This window comes from Manis pentadactyla, chromosome 16 (genome assembly GCF_030020395.1).
Source record: "Manis pentadactyla isolate mManPen7 chromosome 16, mManPen7.hap1, whole genome shotgun sequence".
Taxonomy (NCBI): domain Eukaryota; kingdom Metazoa; phylum Chordata; class Mammalia; order Pholidota; family Manidae; genus Manis; species Manis pentadactyla.
The window spans coordinates 66402341-66427310 of record NC_080034.1 but is presented as its reverse complement, the minus strand read 5'-3'; the positions used below and the strand labels follow the sequence as shown (position 1 = coordinate 66427310).

The following is a 24970-nucleotide window of genomic DNA, read 5'->3' as shown; positions in this document are numbered from 1 at the left end:
TGTCTAACCCCATAAAAAAAAGAAATCTCAGAATGGATCAAAGATCTGATTGTAAGTCATGAAACCATAAAACTCTTTAAAGAAAACATGGGCAAAACTTTCTTGGACATAAACATGAGCAACTTCTTCATGCACGTATCTCCCCGGGCAAGGGAAACAAAGGCAAAAATGAACAAGTGGGACTATATCAAGCTGAAAAGCCTCTGTACATCAAAGGACGCCATCATTAGAACAGAAAGGTACCCTGCAGTATGGGAGAATATATTAATAAATGACAGATCCGATAAAGGGTTGACATCCAAAATATATAAAGAGCTCACGCACCTCAACAAATAAAAAGTGAATTATCCAATTAAAAAATTAGTAGAGGAGCTGAACAGACAGTTCTCCAAAGAAGAAATTCAGTTGGCGAACAGACATACGAAAAGATGTTCCACATCGCTTGTCATCAGAGAAATGCAAATTAAAGCACAACGAGATATCACCTCACCCAGTAAGGATCGCCACCATCCAAAAGACAAACAACAAATGTTAGCGAGGTTGGAGAGAGAGGGGAAGCCTCCTACACTGCTGGTGGGAATGTAAATTAGTTCAGCCATTGTGGAATGGAGTATGGATGTTCTTCATAAAGCTCAAAATAGACATACCATTTGACCCAGGAATTCCACTTCTAGGAATTTACCCTAAGAATGCAGCAGCCCAGTTTGAAAAAGACACATCCACCCCTATCTTCATCACAGCACTATTTACAATAGCCAAGAAATGAAAGCAACCTAAACGTCCATCAGTAGATGAATGGATAAAGAAGAGGTGGTACATACACACAGTGGAGTATTATTCAGCCATAAGAACAAAACAAATCCTACCATTTGCAACAATATGGATGGATCTAGAGGGTATTATGCTCAGTGAAATAAGCCAGGCGGAGAAAGACAAGTCCCAAATGACTTCACTCATATGTGGAGTATAAGAACAAAGAAAAATTGAAGGAACAAAACAGCAGCACAATCACAGAACCCAAGAATGGACTCACAGTTACCAAAGGGAAAGTAACTGGGAAGGATGGATGAAAAGGGAGGGATAAGGGCAGGGGAAAAATAAAGAGGGCCTTACGATTAGCATGTATAATGTGGGGTGGGGGCCCGGGGAGGGCTGTGCAGTGCAGGGAAGACAAGTGGTGATTCTACAACATCTTACTATGCTGATAGACAGTGACTGGAAAGGGTTTTGTGGGGGGGACTTGGTGAAGGAGGGAGCCTAGTAAACATAATGTTCTTCATGTCATTGTGGATGAATGATAACAAAATAAATAGAAAAAAGTAAGAGCTCTGACTGTCCTCAACATTTACCTGTTTTCGTTTCTCAGCCTCCAAAAATTTAGCTTTTGCAGCTTCTTCCTTCTTTATCCTCTTAGCCTGTGCATATAAAATAGGTCTCAAAGTCATGCAACAGCACCACCACAAACTGAATATGACCTTACACTTGAAAATGGGGCTCCATGCCTCGCAAGGTTCAAAACAGTATGTAACATGTATGTAGACAATTACAGATTTCCCCTCAGTTTGTTACATTTAACGTACTAATTTCATTTCTAAGGTATAGATTACACTTAAGATATACAAAAAAATTCTTAAATCGTAACAGTATGTCAGGCTTTCTTCTTCAAACTCTGTAAAAATACTGAAATAATTTGAGTGTTATTTTACCTTAAAACTTAATCACAGAAAAGTGATGTTATGTCATTTGTTGCTTGTTCTCTGATTTTTTAAAGTAAAACATCATCAGTGTAGAAAGTTTTGAAAAACGGGATAGATTTTAACAATAAAGGTTAAAGGACAAATCAGGAACATTTAAAAATGCACGTGTCTACTTTATTTGAAGTTTCTTTTATAATACTTAAAATCTGAGATAAATACATTACTTAAATAACTTAAATGAAACGTTAAAGTCGATTTAATCGACTGTGGTTAAATTCAAGGTATTTTTCCCTAATATAATAGAAACATAACCTTTAATGAAGCACATCCTGAATATCAAGCTCATGCTATCAAATTTGAGCTTTATACTCTTCAAGTCATTAACTAGTAGCTTCATAATTATCTAGTAGTAATTGCCAATGTACTTTAATATTTTCAATTTGTAGGGTTTTAAAATTAATTTGAAATGGGTAAGGGAATATGTGTATATATTTTTAGAAGGATAAGACCTGTAACTGTGAAAACCTCAGCTAACCGCCTTGATCAGGGAATAAGCCGATTTTTACGGCAACAGTTTCCCGAACAGCTAAGGGTTTGGGATATAATAATTTTCAACATTAAAAAGCTTATTTTGGACAAAAGTACTTTGAATAATTTTGAGACATATACATGTACAGCTTAGACACAGTACACTTAACATAATTTGACTTTTTCTTGAGGACTTGGGCAGTTACTCTTGACATAAGTTACTCTACTACACAGTTTGATAACAGAAATGCCTTTTGGCCATAAAGGTGTTGAAAATTGCTTCCATTTTAACTACAAGATTACAGACTGTTGCTAGGGTTTGGAGTTTCTGTTTATCCTATTTTCCCTTGCTGTCTTAGCTATTCCTTTTGCTGTTGCCAGGATGTCCTTGAGCCTTATTCTGTCAGCCAAGTTCTGTCCCAACTCAGAAAACAAAGATGGTTAAACTGTTGGCACATTGAACACTCCTACTTTTGCCATGTTTCATTTCTAAATGAAAACCACGTATCTAAATATAAGACTTAATGAAGTTTTGAAAAGTAAAGAGCATGAGTTTTAGCATATGATCATTATGACTATATTGGCTATTGAGAGGTTTCCCCTTTTTTTTTTCTTATTTCGTGGATTTTCACTATTAGGATTAGATAAACTTGCTAAGTATGGTTCAGAGAGGTCCTTATTCTAAGCAATATGTATACAGATAATTTGTGATGGACATGTTAATTTGTATGAGTGAGAGAAGAGAAAAGACTAATAAAATTTTCATTTTTCAGACTTTAAATTACATGGCTATATTACTTTAAACATATCAAATTTAAGAATTCTACCTCTAGAATTTGCTGGGCTCGAAGTTCCTTTTCCATTCTGATTCGTTGTATTCTCTTAATTCTTTCCTATAGGAAAAATTATGACAATTTTAGATAATTAACTATCTAGGTGGAAGGTATTTAAGTGGAATCAAATAATGAAAGATGTAAGTACAGATTTACCAAAGGTTGCCCATGCTCGATATAAATTTTAATTATTTACTTTAACATTATATACATGCCACCTGTCTTAAATTGCTATGACTTTATAAAATGTCTCAAAACAATTTTAAAATACAAATGCTAAATAAGTATATAGAAACAACATAAACCAAGCTGGTTAAACTCAAGTCTTTATAAATATTTGCAAGTACAAGTAATACTCATTCGGAAATAAATATTGGACAGACAAGTAGGATAAAACAGTCTATCAGGAAACCAGGACACCTAAGGATAGTCCTGAGTTACTGTCACTCATTGCATGAACTTGAACAAATAGAACTACTCTTGCATAAAATAGGGGAGGCACTTGCTCTTTTTCTCACTGTCACAATTATATTAAAAAAGTTTTAAAAAGTGCACAGTACATCACGATTGCGTGAAGTATTAACAATTGCCGTAACATGATAAATGACATTTCTTTCAATAAATGCAGCAGGCCAAATACAGAAATAATTTGTAATAAATTATAAGTGGTGCTCAAATTCTCTAAATGTCATGTACTAGCTATTGATTGAATTCAGCAATCTAAATTTTGATAATGTGACATTTTCATTTTAAAAAACCATTCCATATGCTATAAGCACATTGTTAACAATTTTAAATTCATATATCCCTTTGAAAGTCCCAAATTGACACTGATGAGGATACTTTTAAAAGAATACACCTAAATACCCATACTTGCAAATTGCAGCTTTCCTAGGACTTTCAGAGCCAACACATTTTATACTACTGTTTATTACAATACTAACCCCTATTTCCAATGCAAGTTGTACCTTTTGAAGCTATACTTTAATACATTTTTATTTCTTTTTTTCAATTGATGTGATTGATCCCCTGCAGGATAATGAGATTTCTGGAATTTCTGTTGTGATTTTAGAAGACTGATCACATTGTATGATTTTGCTGATTGTGATCCTAGGTTTTGAATATTATAGCTTGACAAAAATAAACATACAAGTGTATCTTTTGTTTTATTTACAAGTGTTAGAGAAGGTTGAACTGGATACACATTTGAAATATTTATTTAGATTAGAACTTCAGACCTAAGTATACTCTGAATTTAATCTTTAATCAAGTCAACAAAAGGCATTCATTATTCTCTTAAGCACAGAAATAGGTATAGAATCTTGGCCTTTACTCACCCAGTGTAGAGCTTCCTATTAGTCTGAGTGATTTATATGGATATACGAATATATACTTGGTAGTGCTTTCATTAGCAATAGCAGATAAGCATTATTTATAAATTATTACAGTGGAAGGAGCCAAGATGGCGGTGTGAGTAGAGCGGGGAAACCTCCTCCAAAAACCACGTATATTTTCGAAAATACAACAAATACGACTATCCCTAAAAGAGAGACCAGAAGATACAAGACAACGACCATGCTACATCCACAAGTGCGAGAACCCAGCACCTCCGTAGGGGGAAAGATGGAAGCCACAGCCCGGCAGAACACGAGTGCCCCACACTTCAACTCCAGGCGGGAGGAGAGGAGTCAGAGCGGGGAGGGAGAGGGAGCCCAGGACTGCTAAATACCCAGCCCCAGACATCCGCACCAGGAGCACAGACACACAGCGTGTGGTGAGCTGGATACTAGAGAAACGGGAAAGTAAAACCTGAGAGCTGTCCCCACAGCCAGAGCCGCTGGGACAAAGAAAAGTGAGTGCTTTTTGAAAGTATTCAAGGGACAGTAGCCTCACAGGTGGACAGAACTGCCCCGGAGCAATCAGCCCAGTAACTGGGAATTCTGGGGAACTCCGGGCACCCGAACCCCCTGGGTGGTAGCGCTACTCGGAGGCCCCTCACGGTGATAAGTAGCCTCCCTCCCATTTCCCCTCCGACGTGGCTCCGCCATAGCAGAACAGTAGCCTGAGGCCGGCCACTCCCACGGCAGCAGAGCAGAGCTTCCTCCACAACCGCCGGGCAAGAATAAGAAACCCTGTCTGCGCACAGCTGAACAGCACAAGCCGCTAGGGGTCGCCGTTTACCCAGGAGAGGAAGGCCACAAACCAGCAAGAAGGGACCTTCACCCAGCCGACATACATGCCAGCTCCCCACAACTATTTCCATTGACATGAAAAGACAGAAGAATTTGATACAGACCAGACTAACCCAGACATCCACCCCTCAGAAGGAACCTGGGGAGATAGACCTAAACAATCTCCCTGAAAAATAATTCAAAATAAAGGTCATAACCATGCTGACGGATCTTCGGAGAAATATGCAAGAGGTAAGGGATGAAGTCTGGAGGGAGATTACAGAAATAAAACAATCTCTGGAAGGACTTACGAGCAGACTGGATGAGGTGCAAGAGGCCTTTGATGGAATAGAAATCAGAGAACAGGAACGCAGAGAAGCTGACGCAGAGAGAGATAAAAGGATGTCCAAGAATGAAAGAATATTAAGAGAACTGTGTGGCGTGGCCAAACGGAACAATCTTCAGATTATAGGGGTACCAGAAGAGGAAGAGAGAGAAAAAGGGACAGAAAGTGTCCTACAAGAAACAATTGCTGAAAACTTCTCCAAAATGGGGGAGGAAATAGTTGCTCAGACCACGGAAGCACACAGAATTCCAAAGAGGACAACACCAAGACACATAATAATTAAAATGGCAAACATCAAGGACTAGGACAGAGTCTTAAAGAGAGCTAGAGAGAGGAAAAAGGTCACCTACAAAGGAAAACCCATCAGGATATCATCAGACTTCTCAGCAGAAACCTTACAGGCCAGAACAGAATGGCATGATATATTTAATGCAACCAAACACAAGGGCCTTGAACCAAGAATACTCTATCCAGCACGATTATTATTTAAATATGAAGGAGGGAGTAAACAATTCCCAGACAAGCAAAAGTTGAGGGAATTTACCTCCCACAAACCACCTTTACAGGGTAATGTACAGGGGCAGCTCTAGATAGGAGCATGCCTAAGGCTAAACAGATGTCACCAGAGAAAATAAAATCACAGCAGAGAAAGCAGACCAACCAAATACTAACTAAAGGCAAAAAATAATATAAACTACACACAAAAGCAGTTAAAGGAAACACAAAGAGCACAGAATAAAACACGCAAAATATAAAGAATGGAGGAGCAGGAATAAGAAAGGAGAGAAATAAAGAATTACCACACAGTGTCTGTAACTGCTCAATAAGCAAGTGAAGTTAGGCAGTAAGATACTAAAGAAGCAAACCTTGAACCTTTGGTAACTACAAATCTAAAGCCTACAATGGCAATAAGTACATATCTTTCAATAATCACCGTAAATGTAAATAAACTGAATGCAACAATCAAAAGACACAGAGTAATACAATGGATAAAAAAGCAAGACCCATCTATTTGCTGCTTACAAGAGACCCACCTCAAACCGAAACACATACAGAGACTAAAAGTCAAGGGATGGAAAATGATATTCCACGCAAACAACAGGGAGAAAAAAGCAGGAGTTGCAGTACTACAAGCAGACAAAATAGACTTAAAAATAAAGAAAGTCACAATAGATAAAGAAGAGCATTACGTAATGATAAAGTGGTCACTGCAACAAGAGGATATAACCATTAAAAATATTTATGCACCCAACACAGGAGCACCACCATATGTGAAACAAATACCAACAGAACTAAAAGGAGCATATAGAATGCAAAGCATTCCTTTTGGGAGACTTAAATACACCACACACTCCAAAGGATAGATCTCCCAGACAGAAAATAACTAAGCATACAGAGGCGCTGAACAACACACTAGAACAGATGGACCAAATAGACATCTATAGAACTCTATATCCAAAAGCAACACGATACACATTCTTCTCAAGTGCACATGGAACATTCTCCAGAATAGACGAAATACTAGGCCACAAGAAGAGCCTCAGTAAATTCAAAAAAATTGAAATTCTACCAACCAACTTTTCAGACCGCAAAGGAATAAAACTAGAACTAAATTGTACAAAGAAAGCAAAAAAGCCCCACAAACACATGGAGGCTTAGCAACGTGCTCCTAAATAATCAATGGATCAACAACCAGATTAAAATACAGATGAAGGAATATATGGAAACAAATGACAATAACACAATGCCCCAAGTTCTGTGGGATGCAGCAAAAGCAGTCTTAAGAGAAAGTATATAGCAATCCACCATATTTAAAGAAGGAAGAAAAATCCCAAATGAACAGTCAAATGTCACAATTATCGAAATTGGAAAAAGAAGAACGAATGAGGCCTAAAGTCAGCAGAAGGAGGGACATAATAAAGATCAACGAAGAAATAAATAAAATTCAGAACAATATATAGAAAAAAAAAAAATCAATGAAACCAAGAGATGGTTCTTTCAGAAAATAAACAAAATAGACAAGCCTCCAGCCAGACTTATCAAGAGAAAAAGAGAATCAACACACACCAACAGAATCAGAAACGAGAAAGGAAAAATCACGATGAACCCCATAGAAATACAAAGAATTGTTAGAGAATACTATGAAAACCTGTATGCTAATAAGCTGGAAATCCTAGAAGAAATGGACTTCTTAGAAAAATACAACCTTCCAAGACTGACCAAGGAAGAAACACAAAATCTAAACAAACCAATTAAAAGCAAAGAAATTGAAGCGGTAATCAAAAATCTTCCCAGGAACAAAAACCCCGGGCCAGATGGATTTACTTCAGAATTTCATCAGACATACAGAGAAGAAATAATACCCATTCTCCTTAAAGTTTTCCAAAAAATAGAAGAGGAGGCAATACTCCCAAACTCATTCTATGAAGCCAACATCACCCTAATATCAAAACCAGGCAAAGACCCCACCAAGAAAGAATATTACAGACAAATATCTCTGATGAACGTAGATGCAAAAATACTCAACAAAATACTAGCAAACAAAATTCAAAAATACATCAAAAAGATCATACACCATGACCAAGTGGGATTCATCCCAGGGATGCAAGGATGGTACAACATTCGAAAACCAACCAACATCATCCACCACATAAATAAAAAGGACCAACACCACATGACCATCTCCATAGATTCTGAAAAAGCATTCGACAAAATTCAACATCCATACATGACAAGAACTCTCAACAAAATGGGTATGGAGGGCAAATACCTCAACATAATAAAGGCAACATATGATAAGCCCACAGCCAACATCATACATAATAGTGAGAAGCTGAAAGCTTTTCCTCTGAGAGCGGGAACAAGACAGGGATCCCCATTCTCCCCACTGTTATTCAACATAATACTGGAGGTCCTAGGCACGGGAATTAGACAAAACAAAGAAATACAAGGAACCCAAACTGGTAAGGAAGAGGTTAAACTGTCACTATTCGCAAATGACATGATACTGTACAAAAAAAACTCTAATATGCCCACACCAATATGCAGGTTTGATGCAATCCCTACCAAATTACCAACAACATTGTTCAACGAACTGGAACAAAGAGTTCAACAATTCATATGGAAACACCAAAGACCCCGAATAGCCAAAGCAATCCTGAGAAGGTAGAATAAAGTGGGGGGGGGGGAATCTCACTCCCCAACTTCAAGCTCTACTACAAAGCCACAGTATTCAAAAACTGGGCAACTACATGTAAGGGAATGAAACCAGATTATTGTCTAACCCCATAAAAAAAAGAAATCTCAGAATGGATCAAAGATCTGATTGTAAGTCATGAAACCATAAAACTCTTTAAAGAAAACATGGGCAAAACTTTCTTGGACAAAAACATGAGCAACTTCTTCATGCACGTATCTCCCCGGGCAAGGGAAACAAAGGCAAAAATGAACAAGTGGGACTATATCAAGCTGAAAAGCCTCTGTACATCAAAGGACGCCATCATTAGAACAGAAAGGTACCCTGCAGTATGGGAGAATATATTAATAAATGACAGATCCGATAAAGGGTTGACATCCAAAATATATAAAGAGCTCACGCACCTCAACAAATAAAAAGTGAATTATCCAATTAAAAAATTAGTAGAGGAGCTGAACAGACAGTTCTCCAAAGAAGAAATTCAGTTGGCGAACAGACATACGAAAAGATGTTCCACATCGCTTGTCATCAGAGAAATGCAAATTAAAAGCACAACGAGATATCACCTCACCCAGTAAGGATCGCCACCATCCAAAAGACAAACAACAAAAGTTAGGGAGGTTGGAGAGAGAGGGGAAGCCTCCTACACTGCTGGTGGGAATGTAAATTAGTTCAGCCATTGTGGAATGGAGTATGGAAGTTCTTCATAAACCTCAAAATAGACATACCATTTGACCCAGGAATTCCACTTCTAGGAATTTACCCTAAGAATGCAGCAGCCCAGTTTGAAAAAGACACATCCACCCCTATCTTCATCACAGCACTATTTACAATAGCCAAGAAATGAAAGCAACCTAAACGTCCATCAGTAGATGAATGGATAAAGAAGAGGTGGTACATATACACAGTGGAGTATTATTCAGCCATAAGAACAAAACAAATCCTACCATTTGCAACAATATGGATGGATCTAGAGGGTATTATGCTCAGTGAAATAAACCAGGCGGAGAAAGACAAGTCCCAAATGACTTCACTCATATGTGGAGTATAAGAACAAAGAAAAATTGAAGGAACAAAACAGCAGCACAATCACAGAACCCAAGAATGGACTCACAGTTACCAAAGGGAAAGTAACTGGGAAGGATGGATGAAAAGGGAGGGATAAGGGCAGGGGAAAAATAAAGAGGGCCTTACGATTAGCATGTATAATGTGGGGTGGGGGCCCGGGGAGGGCTGTGCAGTGCAGGGAAGACAAGTGGTGATTCTACAACATCTTACTATGCTGATAGACAGTGACTGGAAAGGGTTTTGTGGGGGGGACTTGGTGAAGGAGGGAGCCTAGTAAACATAATGTTCTTCATGTCATTGTGGATGAATGATAACAAAATAAATAGAAAAAAGTAAGAACTCTGACTGTCCTCTACATTTACCTGTTTTCGTTTCTCAGCCTCCAAAACTTTGGCTTTTGCAGCTTCTTCCTTCTTTATCCTCTTAGCCTGTGCATATAAAATAGGTCTCAAAGTCATGCAACAGCACCACCACAAACTGAATATGACCTTACACTTGAAAATGGGGCTCCATGCCTCCCAAGGTACAAAACAGTATGTAACATGTATGTAGACAATTACAGATTTCCCCTCAGTTTGTTACGTTTAACGTACTAATTTCATTTCTAAGGTATAGATTACACTTAAGATATATAAAAAAATTCTTAAATCGTAACAGTATGTCAGGCTTTCTTCTTCAAACTCTGTAAAAATTCTGAAATAATTTGAGTGTTATTTTACCTTAAAACTTAATCACAGAAAAGTGATGTTATGTCATTTGTTCCTTGTTCTCTGATTTTTTAAAGGAAAACATCATCAGTGTAGAAAGTTTAGGAAAACGGGATAGATTTTAACAATAAAGGTTAAAGGACAAATCAGGAACATTTAAAAATGCACGTGTCTACTTTATTTGAAGTTTCTTTTATAATACTTAAAATTTGAGATAAGTCCATTACTTAAATAACTTAAATGAAACATTAAAGCCGATTTAACCTAGTGTGGTTAAATTCAAGGTATTTTTCCCTAATAGAAACATAACCTTTAATGTAGCACATCCTGAATATCAAGCTCATGCTATCAAATTTGAGCTTTATGATCTTCAAGTCATTAACTAGTAGCTTCATAATTATCCAGTAGTAATTGCCAATGTAATTTAATATTTTCAATTTGGAGGGTTTTAAAATTAATTTGAAATGGGTAAGGGAAAATGTGTACATGTTTTTAGAAGGAAAAAACCTGTAACTGTGAAAACCTCAGCTAACCGCCTTGATCAGGGAATAAGCCAATTTTTACGGCAACAGTTTCCCGAACAGCTAAGGGTTTGGGATATAATAATTTTCAACATTAAAAAGCTTATTTTGGACAAAAATACTTTGGATAATTTTGAGACATGTAGATGTACAGCTTAGACACAGTACACTTAACATAATTTGGCTTTTTCTTGAGGACTTGGGCAGTTATTCTTGACATCAGTTACCCTACTACACAGTTTGATAACAGAAATGCCTTTGGGCCATTAAGGTGTTGAAAATTCCTTCCTAATTTACTACCAGATTACAGACTGTTGCTAGGCTTTGGGGTTTCTGTTTATCCTATTTTCCCTTGCTGTCTTTTAGCTATTCCTTTTGCTGTCGCCAGCATGTCCTTGAGCCCTATTCTGTCAGCCCAGTTCTGTCCGAACTCAGAAAACAAACCTGGTTAAAATATTTCCACATTAAACACTTACTTTTACTTTTGTCATGTTTTATTTCTAAATGAAAAGCAGGTATCTAACTACAAGACTTAATGACGTTTTGAAAAGTAAAGACCATGAGTTTTAGCGTATGATCTTTATGACTATATTGGCCATTGAGAGGTTTCCCCTTTCTTTTTTTTCCTTTACTTATTTCCTGGGTTTTTACTATTAGGATTAGATAAACTTGCTAAGTAAGGTTCAGAGAGGTCCTTATTCTACGCATTATGTCTAAAGATAATTTGTGATGGACATGTAAGTTTGTAAGAGTGAGAGAACAGACTGATAAAATTTTCATTTTTCAGACTTTAAAATACATGACTATATTACTTTAATCATATCAAATTTAAGAATTCTACCTCTAGAATTTGCTGGGCTCGAAGTTCTTTTTCCATTCTGATTTGTTGTATTCTCTTAATTCTTTCCTATAGGAAAAATTATGACATTTTTAGATAATAAACTAAATATCTAGGTGGAAGGTATTTAAGTGGAATCAAGTAATGAAAGATGTAAGTAGATTTACCAAAGGTTGCCCATGCTCGATATAAATTTTAATTATTTACTTTAACATTATATATATGCCACCTGTCTTAAATTGGTATGACTTTATAAAATGTCTCAAAACAATTTTAAAATACAAATGCTAAATAAGAATATGGAAACAACATAAACCAAGCTGGTTAAACTCCAGACTTTACAATTATTTGCAAGTATAAGTAATTCTCATTCGGAAATAAATATTGGACAGACAAGTAGGATAAAACAGTCTATCAGGAAATCAGGACACCTAAGGCTGGTCCTGAGTTACTGTCACTCATTGCATGAACTTGAACAAACAGAACTACTCTTGCATAAAATAGGGGAGGCACTTGCTCTTTTTCTGTCACAAATAAATTAAAAATGCTTAAAGAAGTGCACAGAACATCGTGATTGTACGAAGTACCAACAACTGCTGTAACATGATAAATGACATTACTTTCAATAACTACAGTAAGCCAAATACAGAAATAATTTGTAATAACTTATAAGTGGTGCTCAAGTTAGTTAAATGTAATGTACTAGTTATTGTTTGAATTCAGCAATCTAAATTTTGATTTTACATTTTCATTTTAAAAAACCATTGCATTATGCTGTAAGCACATCGTTAACAATTTTACATTCGTAAACCCCTTTGAAAGTCCCAAATCGGCACTGACGAGGTTACAGTTTTAAAAAAATACACCTAAATTGCCCTACTTGTAAATTGCAGCTGTCCTAGGATTTTCAGAACCAACACATCTTATACTACTGTATATTACCATACCCACCCCCATTTCGAGATGCTAGTTGTACCTTTTGAAACTATACTTTAATACATTTAAATTTCTTTCTTTGCAGTGATGTTATTAATTCCCTGCAGGGATGCAGCGCAGGATAATGAGATTTCTGGAATTTCTGTTGTGATTTTAGAAGACTGATCACATTCTATGATTGTGCTGATTGCGATCCTAGATTTTGAATATCATAAGCTCACCAAAAATAAACATACAAGTGTATCTTTTATTTCCAAGTCTTAGAGAAGGTTGCACTTGATCCACATTTGAAATATTTATTTAGATTAGAACTTTAGACAAAAGTATACTCTGAATTTAATCTTTAATCAAGTCAACAAAAGTCATTCATTATTCTCTTAAGCACAGAAATAGGTATAGAACCTTGGACTGAACTCACCCAGTGTAGAGCTTTGTTTTAGTCTGAGTGATTTATATAGATGTACATTGGCAGTACTTTCATTTGGAATATCAGAAATAAACATTATCTATAAATTATTACGATATGTGTTCACCTTGTAATACTGAGTATCCATCCAATGAACTGGGCATTTTATATAAAGTAGCTAATTGATCATTTAAAAAAATAACAATACAGGAGTTGAAATTATCTTCTTTTCACCTAAGAGAAAATTGAAGCTCGTACAAAATAAATATTTTGCCTATAGTCACACAGTGAGTGCAGAGCCCTGGTCAGTTCCCACTGCCTCTGCTCCTGCTTCATAACAATGCCTCCTGATACTTCCGGAAAACTGCCTTGAGGACTGTCGGCTGGTATTTTTGGCCCACTAGGTGGAAAAAATAATCTCGAGGATGAGAAACACATGCTATTATTTTAATTATTTTATTCTAGATCTACTGCAAACTTTAAAATAGACTCTGCACGACTTTAATTTACTTTGCTGGCAATTAGGAATAAGTCAGATGGTAATCTAAGACTAGTCTCAGAGAAGCATCTTGATCAATGTCTAATAGCAGGTCACTTGTATTACTGCTCCTGGAACGTTGGAAAATCAATTTTTTTTTTTTTGATGAGTAGCACACTATGTAGGCTTAGGTCACACAAAGCCTAATTTGAAATGCTAATGGCATACAACTGGTCTCAAGCCATTAGGAAATAGGATAAACTATTAAAAACTGTAACAGAAACAACAGTATTTCAGCTTCAAAGGAACTTATTTTCACATATACTCTAGTAGGCAGTAAATATTTACAGTATTTTAATAAATATATTCATCACACTATATATTTTAAAGTCAACCTTACAGTGCCTTTAGCAGTTACAATTAACAAACTAAGAAAACAATTCAAGTTTACATTAAATTACAGTTAGGGAGTAGACCAAACATTTTGATGTTTTATGTCTATCTTTTAGAAAGCAAGCATTTGCTTTGTGCCAGTCACTGTGGTAGGCACTTTACATTCATTCAATTTTCACATAATACAATTGTTTTTCTTTTGCAGTGGAGGAAATCAAGGCTGAGAGGTTAACTAATTCATCTATGGTCATAAATTATTAAGTAGGAGAGCCGATATTTAACTCTACAAATTACCTACATGCATGACTACAAATTCTAAATTCTCTATCTCAATTCTACATCAACTCTAATCATACTGCTTTAGTCAATACTGAAAGTATTTAAGTAAATGTATTCATTCCATTATTAGAGATAACCACATCAAAAACAAACCAAGCCATTATTTAGCAGCTTGTCTATATAACAACTGACTCAGAAATAACTACTTGCAGTTTAAAATTTTTTAAAGAATAGTACTTCCCCCCATTTCCTTTTTGCTTTAATAGTTCGATGAGTATGTGGAGATAGGAGAGTAGTTTACACATTCCCATCTTAAAGGAAGTTCAGTATATTGCCATGTAGGCTTTATGTGTAAGAGTTAAAAAATTATTTCACCTACCTTATACTTAATTTTAAAAACTACACAGAGGAGAGCACTGGATAAAACACTGGATATGCGAAAATAATGCTTTCTCATTTTCGGGGATAATTTTTAAACATTCAGAAGCAATGGGACCAAATCTTCAAAGTTGTTCAAGATGTTAATTTATATTCAGGCTATCAGGATACTAAAAGTACTTACATAATTGTATTGTTTGGTATCATTTCTTTAGAGACTTGGTTTAAAATTGAGGTGAATTTTAAATAAAGGAAGATGATAACTGTCTAAATAAGATATATAACAAGTATGAAAGTTATTTCAGAAATCAAAATAAGAATAATGTACATATATACATAAGTAAATCGACTCCCAAAGTACCACCTATGTTATAAAACCGGTTGAGTGCATGAACATACCTGTTGTTTCATAATCTTTATCTGCTCTTTTTGCTGTCGCTTCTCCTCAGCAGCCATTATTGCTATGATGAAAAGCCAAAACACAGGTATCGTCAGAAAAGGAACAAAGTGAAGCCTCCTGTGAACTCCCAGTACTCACTCTTCAAGTTTATGTTTTCGTTTAACTCACTCACCTTGTTGTTTTTTAGCTTCTTTGGCAATGTGAGCCTGTTCCTGCTTTTGGAGTTTTCTCAAAAGCTTTATTTGTGCTGCTTGTTGGGCTTTTTCTGAAAAACACAAAATTTCAAGGAATACTTTTAACAACTTTACCTGTTAACCTAAAAACAATTATCTATGTGAATGGCATCATGTAAAGGACATACTTTTTAAGAAAATTTTTTAGATACCAGGTAGAAAAATGGTGTGGCAGAAAATACCACGCTTCCTTTAGAAATTGCCCAACTTTTTCATCACATACAGCCCCATACACAGAAGCACACAAAAATGATGCTTCTCTTAATCCTCATCACAGAAGCTAATTTAAGTACATTTTTTTTCACATTTCACATAATCCCTGTTTAGGAGGAAACTAGCTGCTAATATGGAAAAAGAATGATTTAGCTTTAGTCTTAAAAATAACAATAAAGCAAAAGAACTCAAAATAGAATACAAAGCCCCCCTCCAAACATGGTATTTCACTCAGCTATATAAATGGTAGTTTCTGAATCCAGTGATAATTGCATTAATGAAACAGAGGGACTAAATCTAAATAAAAATAATACAGAATATCAACACGGTTTAAGGACAATCTAGTTCTCATTATTTTCAAGGACAAATGTATGAAACTGGGAGAGATCTACATACTTAGTGGCCCCAATTCCTCATTCCTCCCTTTATCCATGTTACTTGCAAATGGGACTTTGCAGTTCCTTTCATCAAGAAGTGAAATCTACTTTCTTGTCCCTTGATACTAACTTCAGACACGTGATCTTTGGACACCAGGATGTTAGCAGTTGTAACTGCAAGTGCATGTTTCAGAGTGTACTGTGTACTTGTACAAGTGTAGTTTCACTCTTCTGTCTTGACCTTTATCATCAGGACATGTTAAGGCTACGCTGCCAGAGGCTGGAACACAGGGAGTCAGCTGACTCCACACACGTGAACAAAGCCAGGTAAGATCAGTAGAGCTGCCTACCTTACCTGCGGTGGACTCTATCAGCCTGACCGATTACCACGTGGCATTGTTCACCACTGAGTTTTGCGGGTGCTTGTTTCCCAGCATTACTGTGGCAATAGGTGGCTGATACAGAAAGCTTGTAATGTCATGCTTTCTTCTGCTGGCAAACTTGGTCAGAATACTTCTAACTATAAAAGTGGTCTATCATAACATCATTTACAAAATCACTCTAGAATACTTAACATTAGATATTGCTTTAAATTTTGTAGCAGATGAAGAGTTTTAAGAAACCTATATATTATATTCTCACTAGTAATGAATATGCTCGAATAGAACCCAAATCACTTGAACTCTACTAATAATCATTTATTGACCTGCCATATTAAATGTACATGATCTTGTTTAATCTTCATAACAACCTTACAGGATATGCAACATTACACACAGGTTACAAATGAAATAACTAAGGCTCATAGAGGTTAAATTGCAGAGCCAAGATATAAACCCATGTCTTTCTGACTCCAGGTCTATATATGCTACTAGTCCTATGAACCTTTAAGAAAATTTAAATGCCTTGAGATTTTAAAAAGGACTTAACCATAGTGTTCTGCGACAGCTGAGAAACTCTGTAATGTATATGGTATGTATTTCTGTGTGAATTTATCAGCAATTTCAAACTCTACACAAGTGCACAGTTAACTTTTATTTTTAAACCCTTGGGACAGAAAAACACTAAAAAGTTCAACTCGCTATCTTTTCACTTGAGCAAGGAAGACATAATTTTGGTAAGTCATTAAAAATTCATATAGCTTAAAATTTTTTATTATGAGCAGTTAGAGAAGATGGGAAAAATAGGTTAAAGAATCAGGCACACTACGGAGGAAGTACGAGAAGTTAAGAGGCACAGAAACTTCACCCAGGCTCTGAGGAATAAGCTACTAGCAGCATCTCATTTATTTGGTTTATGACTGTTGAATATATTATCTGTGATGACTAACTTTTGAAATGGTAACTTGACAAGTATCTTTTATGCTTTAGGAAATTACTTTCTTAGATATCAAAAAGAAAAGTTTACTTTTCAAATAAAGTGTTTAAACTTGTCTAAACCAGAATGTATCTAACAATTGGCAGCACTTTCCTTCTGCAGTGGCCTATCTTAAAACAATGAATCATTGTACAGCAATGGCATTTCAGATTCTATGATCAATAAAATTGAGTGGTATATTAGTAGATATATTAGAGCATTTGAGATATTAACAGTATTGGCCAATTAACAAGCTAATTTGTTTATATAGTTTGAAAGTCTTTTTTATATGCAAACTGTCAGATTCTTATCTCTATTCTGAGAAGATAGAGGGCTCTCATTTCACATTCAAAATCCACATTTATTTTATTGTTCTAAACCTTCCTTCAAATTAAGTCGCTTTACAAGCCTAGATGAGTCCAACTAGGATAATAAAATATGACAGTAACTTCTAGAATCTCCTCTGACAACACCCCAAAGCGTTAATGTAGAAGTCTTTCAGAATAAAAGGGGTCACAAGGTGACTCATTTCTACTTTCTTTCCTTCCCAAGAAAGAACATGCATATTATACCAAATATACTTGTAAATATTAATAACATTTACTTACATTAACTATTTAATATTTATATACATGTTGAGAAAAAACATGTACATAGGTCAAAGGTAACATAACTTACAAAATGCAATAAAATAGAAGGGAGAGCTACGTCATAGAATACAGACCAATTTGAAATCTAAAACGGGAGAAAACACTGGGCAAAAGTTGAGTGATTACCTTCTATTTTCTTAAAATAAAATTAGTTAATTTTGCAAATTTGAAGTTGCCATTTTGAATACTAAGTATGAATGGTACTTGTGATAGACATGCAAAACAGGCGTGAAAATCCCTTGCTTTGGTTATCAGTTAATTTCAAGCTTTCCTATTTTATGTAAAAAATGAACACTTCCCACTATTATACATTCTTCAGAAAAGTCAGTGGTTTATTGACAATACTAATTTTAAAAATTCATCATGTATGTATATATCTTCATATATTAACATTTTTTAAACCTCCTCGACTAACTATTTAGGAGAGATTAAAGTCTTAATAGTAACCCAATGAAATAACACATAAAGTACTAAATTAACGTACCAAAGGAGACAAAAACTTACAGGACATTAAGTTACAGGCCAGGCAGTTAACTTATATGCCACTGGTGGAAGTATGAATTGGAACAACCTCTTTGGAGACAATATTTGCCTGCTTTCTACCAAAATTGAAAATGCACATACCCTTGGAGTAGAGATTCTATCTCTAAAATTTTATACTGTGGATAGCCATACCCGTCAAAGAATGAAGATATGTGTAATGTTTTTATTGCAGCATTGTTTGCGATAGCAAAGATCAGGAAATAGCTGCAACGCTCATCGAAGGAGACGGAGTAAGTGAAGTATGGTAGAGCCATACTTTGCCTCACCTACTATTCAGCCACTGGAAGGGTAAGGTTGATTTTTAAGTGCTGTATAGAAAGATGCTCAAGAAAAATTAAGTGCAGAAAAACAAAGCTGAATGGTATATACACCAGTAAGTTCATTTATTTTAGAAATCAAAAAGAACATATACATATATGAACATCACGTATGTACGTGTACACATAAGTATGTGCTTCAATGTGTGTCTGTGAGTGTATGTACACACTTCTAGGTAGACTACCAAAAACCTGTTAATTATGATCCAACTTGTGAGTGTCTTTTATTTTAAAGTCAGTGAGAGTCAATGTCTTATTTTAAAGCATTATGCCCTATGAGCTTTCATCATGCATACTTGTTTTATAATGAAAACAACAGAGCTACAGAGAAGTCAGTATTATACTGGTGTATACAATAAATAGAAGTCAGTCAAGCTTTCCCTTCCGAAAAAAAAAACTATGAGAAGTAGTAAAATCCTGTCAGTCTTTTAAGTCGGTTTTTATTATTAAACCCTTATGGATATTATGTTTATGATACAAGCATGTATTGATATACATTTATATATATATGCTTATGAATATAAGACATGAACACATTGATAGATATCGAGACAGCCTCAAGAGGCTTCACACTTGTAACTAGTTAATTCAAACTTCATAGCAGAACTATTTTATTTTAGTCAGCATTCTCTGTGTGAGACACAGCATGGGAACTTCATGTTGATAATTCATGATAATTTTGAATCATGAACACATTTGAGGTTACTTTGAGCACGTTGTACTTGATGAATGATACTTTCTGGTGATCTTAAGATACTTTTTGACCTAAGTTTATTAGTTGGGCATTTTGAAAATAAATGTTATATATCCAGGCTACAGAAGAACCCAAACTAAGACTTGCCACTAATTGGAGTTCTTTGACTGAAAATTTACTCCACAGATCCACATATTTTGGAGTTACTCCCTTGTACCACCGCAAGGAATTGGGAGCTGTTCAAATGAGTTTCCAGCCTGAAAAGTTCATCACCTACCTTTGTAATTCTAAACACACAGGGCATGATGTGTTTACGAGTATGATTCTTGAAAGGCGCTTATTAAATCAAAGAACTCCAGTTACCAGTGGGACTCCTTATTTTCTCATTTTATTTGAACACAATCACCTACCTTTTAGAAACTGAGAGTAGTTATCAATCATTCCTATGTCAAATACATGTAGAAATACTTAACACATTTTAGTACAGTTCTTACAGTGACGGATACATGTTCCCTACCTTGAGCTTGCAGTTGTCTTAGCAATTTGCCATCTGTGTTATCTACACATTCAGCACCGCCAACATCAGGAGGCCGACCGCTCCGCTGTCTCACGCTGGTATCCTCTCCTGGTCGCTCTCCCTCTGGATCCGGTGGTCGTCCCCCATGAGCTTCCATTGCCCTCACACGGGGAATGGCATCCTCTTCTTTCAAAGGACACCACTGCATTCCCTTTTAAGTAACATTTTATAGAAATAAAATATTATGAACAAAATAAACACAAGTGATCAATATGTCAGAAAATTCTAGGTAAACCTACACATTAATTTTTATAAAGCTGTTGTAACCTTTAAAAATTTTAGTTTCTAATTCAAGTTACATTTAGAATTGTTCATGGCTTTTGGTATATATTTCGTATTCTTACTTTAATGATTTCAACTTTAAATACACTGACAGATATATACCTGTACCTATAAACATATATAGACATACATCTTAATCACCATTTCTGAACCATAATGACTGTAAAGTTGGCAGGTATTTGAAAAGATTAGTTGAGTGATGACACCTCTACGGATTGCTTCTCAGGAGCATCAGTTCAACCAAACATGAAGCTATCCAAATAACAAACAAAAGACTCTCTTTATAGAAAAAACACAGCTAATAAATCAAGAAGGAATGTAAGAGTCAGACTATTACCATTTTGCAATATCTCATGGATTAATGGATCTAAGCTTTACATTTGAATGGTTGCCAATCACCAAAAAAGGGAGACAACTGGACCGACAGAAGGAGGTTCACTTCATCACCTATAAACTAATCCTCCCCCTCCCAAAAAACAAAACCTGGAAATGATTAAGTCTCCAGATTAAATCACTAAAACTTAACGGGGAAAATTTACTTGCCGTATATATTAAACTACACGGCAAAATCCAGTCTGAAGGAAATCCCACAAATTACCCAGTTTATTCAACAAACAAATTTCAAGAAGTGAAAACACTGTGGGAAGACTAAAGGGGCCTTAAAGCATGTATCAAACATGCCCAGTGTTTGGATCTTACCTAGATTTTGATTCAAATAGACAAACTGTCCGGAAATTCTGACAGTTAAGAATTTAAACAATGAAAATTTTGAACAATGTCTGATATTTGATGATATCAAGAAGTTATCATTTTAAATTATGATAATGCTATTCTCATACTTTTGTAGAAAACAAGAATTCTTATCTTTTAGACACACTTGCAGATGAAGTACAATGTCTAAGATTTGCTTCATCAGATTATGGAAGAGGAGGAGTAGATGGGAATATATGTAAAACAATATTGTTCATATGATAATTTCTAAAGCTGATGATAGGTACATGATGTACATTCTTTTGTCTACTTTTGTGATATTTCAGATTTCCCACTTTAAGTCTCCTCATGGGAACACATACACCAGCATAACGCTAGTGTATTACAGGAAGAAGCCTGCTTAGTGCATAGGTAATAATCAAGAGCTGGCTGTCCTCCGTAAGGCATCAAAACAAATACACTGTTACATGACCTTATTTGGAGTCTAAAGTAGTATTTCCAGACATAGGAAAAGCATCCTTTCAAAGTAACCTTTCTAAAACAATTTTAAATTACCTTATACTTCTTTTTTGACAGAGAATTCCTTTGCTGTGAACGTTAAGAAAATTTTTAAATGTTTCTTATTCCTTCAAAGAATCTCAAAGCAGGATTCACCTGAACCACTCTGGGCACTTCTGCAGCCAGAGCCAGCAGTCCTGACTGCCCTTTATGCTGTGGTGCCAGGCTCAGAATCATGGCACATGATGACCTCACACAGTGGGTGCCATGGACACAAGCACTGCTCTTCCCCCATCATGGAGGACAGTTAGACCCCACAGTCCAAGCACCGTGCTTTGTCCGAGGCATTTTGAATGCACTCTTTACTTTAATCTTCATAATCATTTTACCTAGGAAGGTGGGTTTTACTGTCCCTGTATTACCATTGAGGGAATCACACACCAAGTGAGGTTAAATCGTTTCCTGAGGTGCCCTGGCAATAAGGAACAGAAATGTGTGATTTGAACCCAGGACTGTCTCTCTCTAAAACCTGGGGTATTAGCCACTACATGTACTTCACTGATATTACAAAGACATTTTTATACTTGATACTCATCACAATATTGAGGCAAGAAAGCACAGTCAAGATGATGCTATGGCAGGGTTACAGAAAAAACCAATGCATATACTCAGTGTCTACACGTCAAAAAAATATCTAAACTAAAGCTGTTCAGTAATTCCTATTTTAAATAATAATTCTGACGAGAGAATTTTTGCTGAGATTTCAAATGAAGTCAGTGGGATCAGCACTTGTACTAACTGCATTTTTACACCATGAAACACTAAGAAGGAAGCCAGCAGAACAGCTTTATGTTCACCAGCATGGGGAGATTTTGACTGAATTTCAAGGGTTCCATCAATTAATCTTTTTTTTATCCAGTAATAATTTTTACACAGTTATATTTTATTCAGATAGGAAAATATACCTGTGTCCAAAAAGGTAGAGATTATGTTGATGTCCAAAATTCACCTGACAAATGACATCATTTACATTTTGCTTTTGGCATTTATAAATAAATACTTTCTAAGAGTGTTTCATATATTGGGCTATCTTCGAACTCCAGGATTTCATAAAATGAGAAATGGATTGTTAGGAAAATCTCAACCTAGTATTAAAACTTTAATTCACTCAACAGTCAAAACAATTTTGGGTGACGAAAAAAAGTAGTATTTTTTCTCAGTAAGCTTTTCCTTAGAAAAAGCAAATTAAATTTATATCATTTGATTCCTATGCTTTTTCATCATTCAGAAATTATGCATAAAAAGTTTATTCTTTTTTTCTTTATTTCTAAGACTAAGATAGTAAATGGTTCTTGAAAATAATCTTTAAGATCTAAAAGAAACAGGATAAAGAGAAAAAAGATGACTAAGAAGATAGAGATGGTGACAGATCAAGCCTTTTATACCGTTATAATTCTCCTTTCTACAGTTACTAATTTAAATCTTTCAGTAACACATTCATTTCTATAAATACTACGGTGAGAGAGAAGAAAAAAAAGGTTTATGGAAACATACAAAAGCATAACGCTAGTGTATTACAGGAAGAAGCCTGCTTAATGCATAGGTAATAAAGAAGAGCTGTTTGTCCTCCGTAAGGCAATCAAAACAAATACACTGTTACATGACCTTATTTGGAGTCCAAAGTAGTATTTCCAGACATAGGAAAAGCATCCTTTCAAAGTAACCTTTCTAAAACAATTTTAAATTACCTTATACTTCTTTTTTGACAGAGAATTCCTTTGCTGTGAACGTTAAGAAAATTTTTAAATGTTTCTTATTCCTTCAAAGAATCTCAAAGCAGGATTCACCTGAACCACTCTGGGCACTTCTGCAGCCAGAGCCAGCAGTCCTGACTGCCCTTTATGCTGTGGTGCCAGGCTCAGAATCATGGCACATGATGACCTCACACAGTGGGTGCCATGGACACAAGCACTGCTCTTCCCCCATCATGGAGGACAGTTAGACCCCACAGTCCAAGCACCGTGCTTTGTCCGAGGCATTTTGAATGCACTCTTTACTTTAATCTTCATAATCATTTTACCTAGGAAGGTGGGTTTTACTGTCCCTGTATTACCATTGAGGGAATCACACACCAAGTGAGGTTAAATCGTTTCCTGAGGTGCCCTGGCAATAAGGAACAGAAATGTGTGATTTGAACCCAGGACTGTCTCTCTCTAAAACCTGGGGTATTAGCCACTACATGTACTTCACTGATATTACAAAGACATTTTTATACTTGATACTCATCACAATATTGAGGCAAGAAAGCACAGTCAAGATGATGCTATGGCAGGGTTACAGAAAAAACCAATGCATATACTCAGTGTCTACACGTCAAAAAAATATCTAAACTAAAGCTGTTCAGTAATTCCTATTTTAAATAATAATTCTGACGAGAGAATTTTTGCTGAGATTTCAAATGAAGTCAGTGGGATCAGCACTTGTACTAACTGCATTTTTACACCATGAAACACTAAGAAGGAAGCCAGCAGAACAGCTTTATGTTCACCAGCATGGGGAGATTTTGACTGAATTTCAAGGGTTCCATCAATTAATCTTTTTTTTATCCAGTAATAATTTTTACACAGTTATATTTTATTCAGATAGGAAAATATACCTGTGTCCAAAAAGGTAGAGATTATGTTGATGTCCAAAATTCACCTGACAAATGACATCATTTACATTTTGCTTTTGGCATTTATAAATAAATACTTTCTAAGAGTGTTTCATATATTGGGCTATCTTCGAACTCCAGGATTTCATAAAATGAGAAATGGATTGTTAGGAAAATCTCAACCTAGTATTAAAACTTTAATTCACTCAACAGTCAAAACAATTTTGGGTGACGAAAAAAAGTAGTATTTTTTCTCAGTAAGCTTTTCCTTAGAAAAAGCAAATTAAATTTATATCATTTGATTCCTATGCTTTTTCATCATTCAGAAATTATGCATAAAAAGTTTATTCTTTTTTTCTTTATTTCTAAGACTAAGATAGTAAATGGTTCTTGAAAATAATCTTTAAGATCTAAAAGAAACAGGATAAAGAGAAAAAAGATGACTAAGAAGATAGAGATGGTGACAGATCAAGCCTTTTATACCGTTATAATTCTCCTTTCTACAGTTACTAATTTAAATCTTTCAGTAACACATTCATTTCTATAAATACTACGGTGAGAGAGAAGAAAAAAAAGGTTTATGGAAACATACAAAAGCATAACGCTAGTGTATTACAGGAAGAAGCCTGCTTAATGCATAGGTAATAAAGAAGAGCTGTTTGTCCTCCGTAAGGCAATCAAAACAAATACA

At 35.5% G+C, this 24970-nt stretch overlaps 1 protein-coding gene across 1 annotated transcript in view; it reads right to left on the bottom strand.

The window, feature by feature from the left end:
- LOC130681268 (bromodomain adjacent to zinc finger domain protein 2B-like) overlaps window positions 1-24970 on the bottom strand; it is a 128409-nt gene that overhangs the window by 66213 nt on the left and 37226 nt on the right. Inside the window, exons 3-7 of the mRNA XM_057493905.1 lie at window positions 20076-20286; window positions 15348-15440; window positions 15175-15236; window positions 11909-11974; window positions 3062-3118 (exon numbers count right to left, since the gene is read on the bottom strand). Coding sequence (XP_057349888.1) covers window positions 3062-3118; window positions 11909-11974; window positions 15175-15236; window positions 15348-15440; window positions 20076-20283 — 486 coding nt within the window. The 5' untranslated portion in view covers window positions 20284-20286. The remainder of the gene's footprint in view (window positions 1-3061; window positions 3119-11908; window positions 11975-15174; window positions 15237-15347; window positions 15441-20075; window positions 20287-24970) is intronic.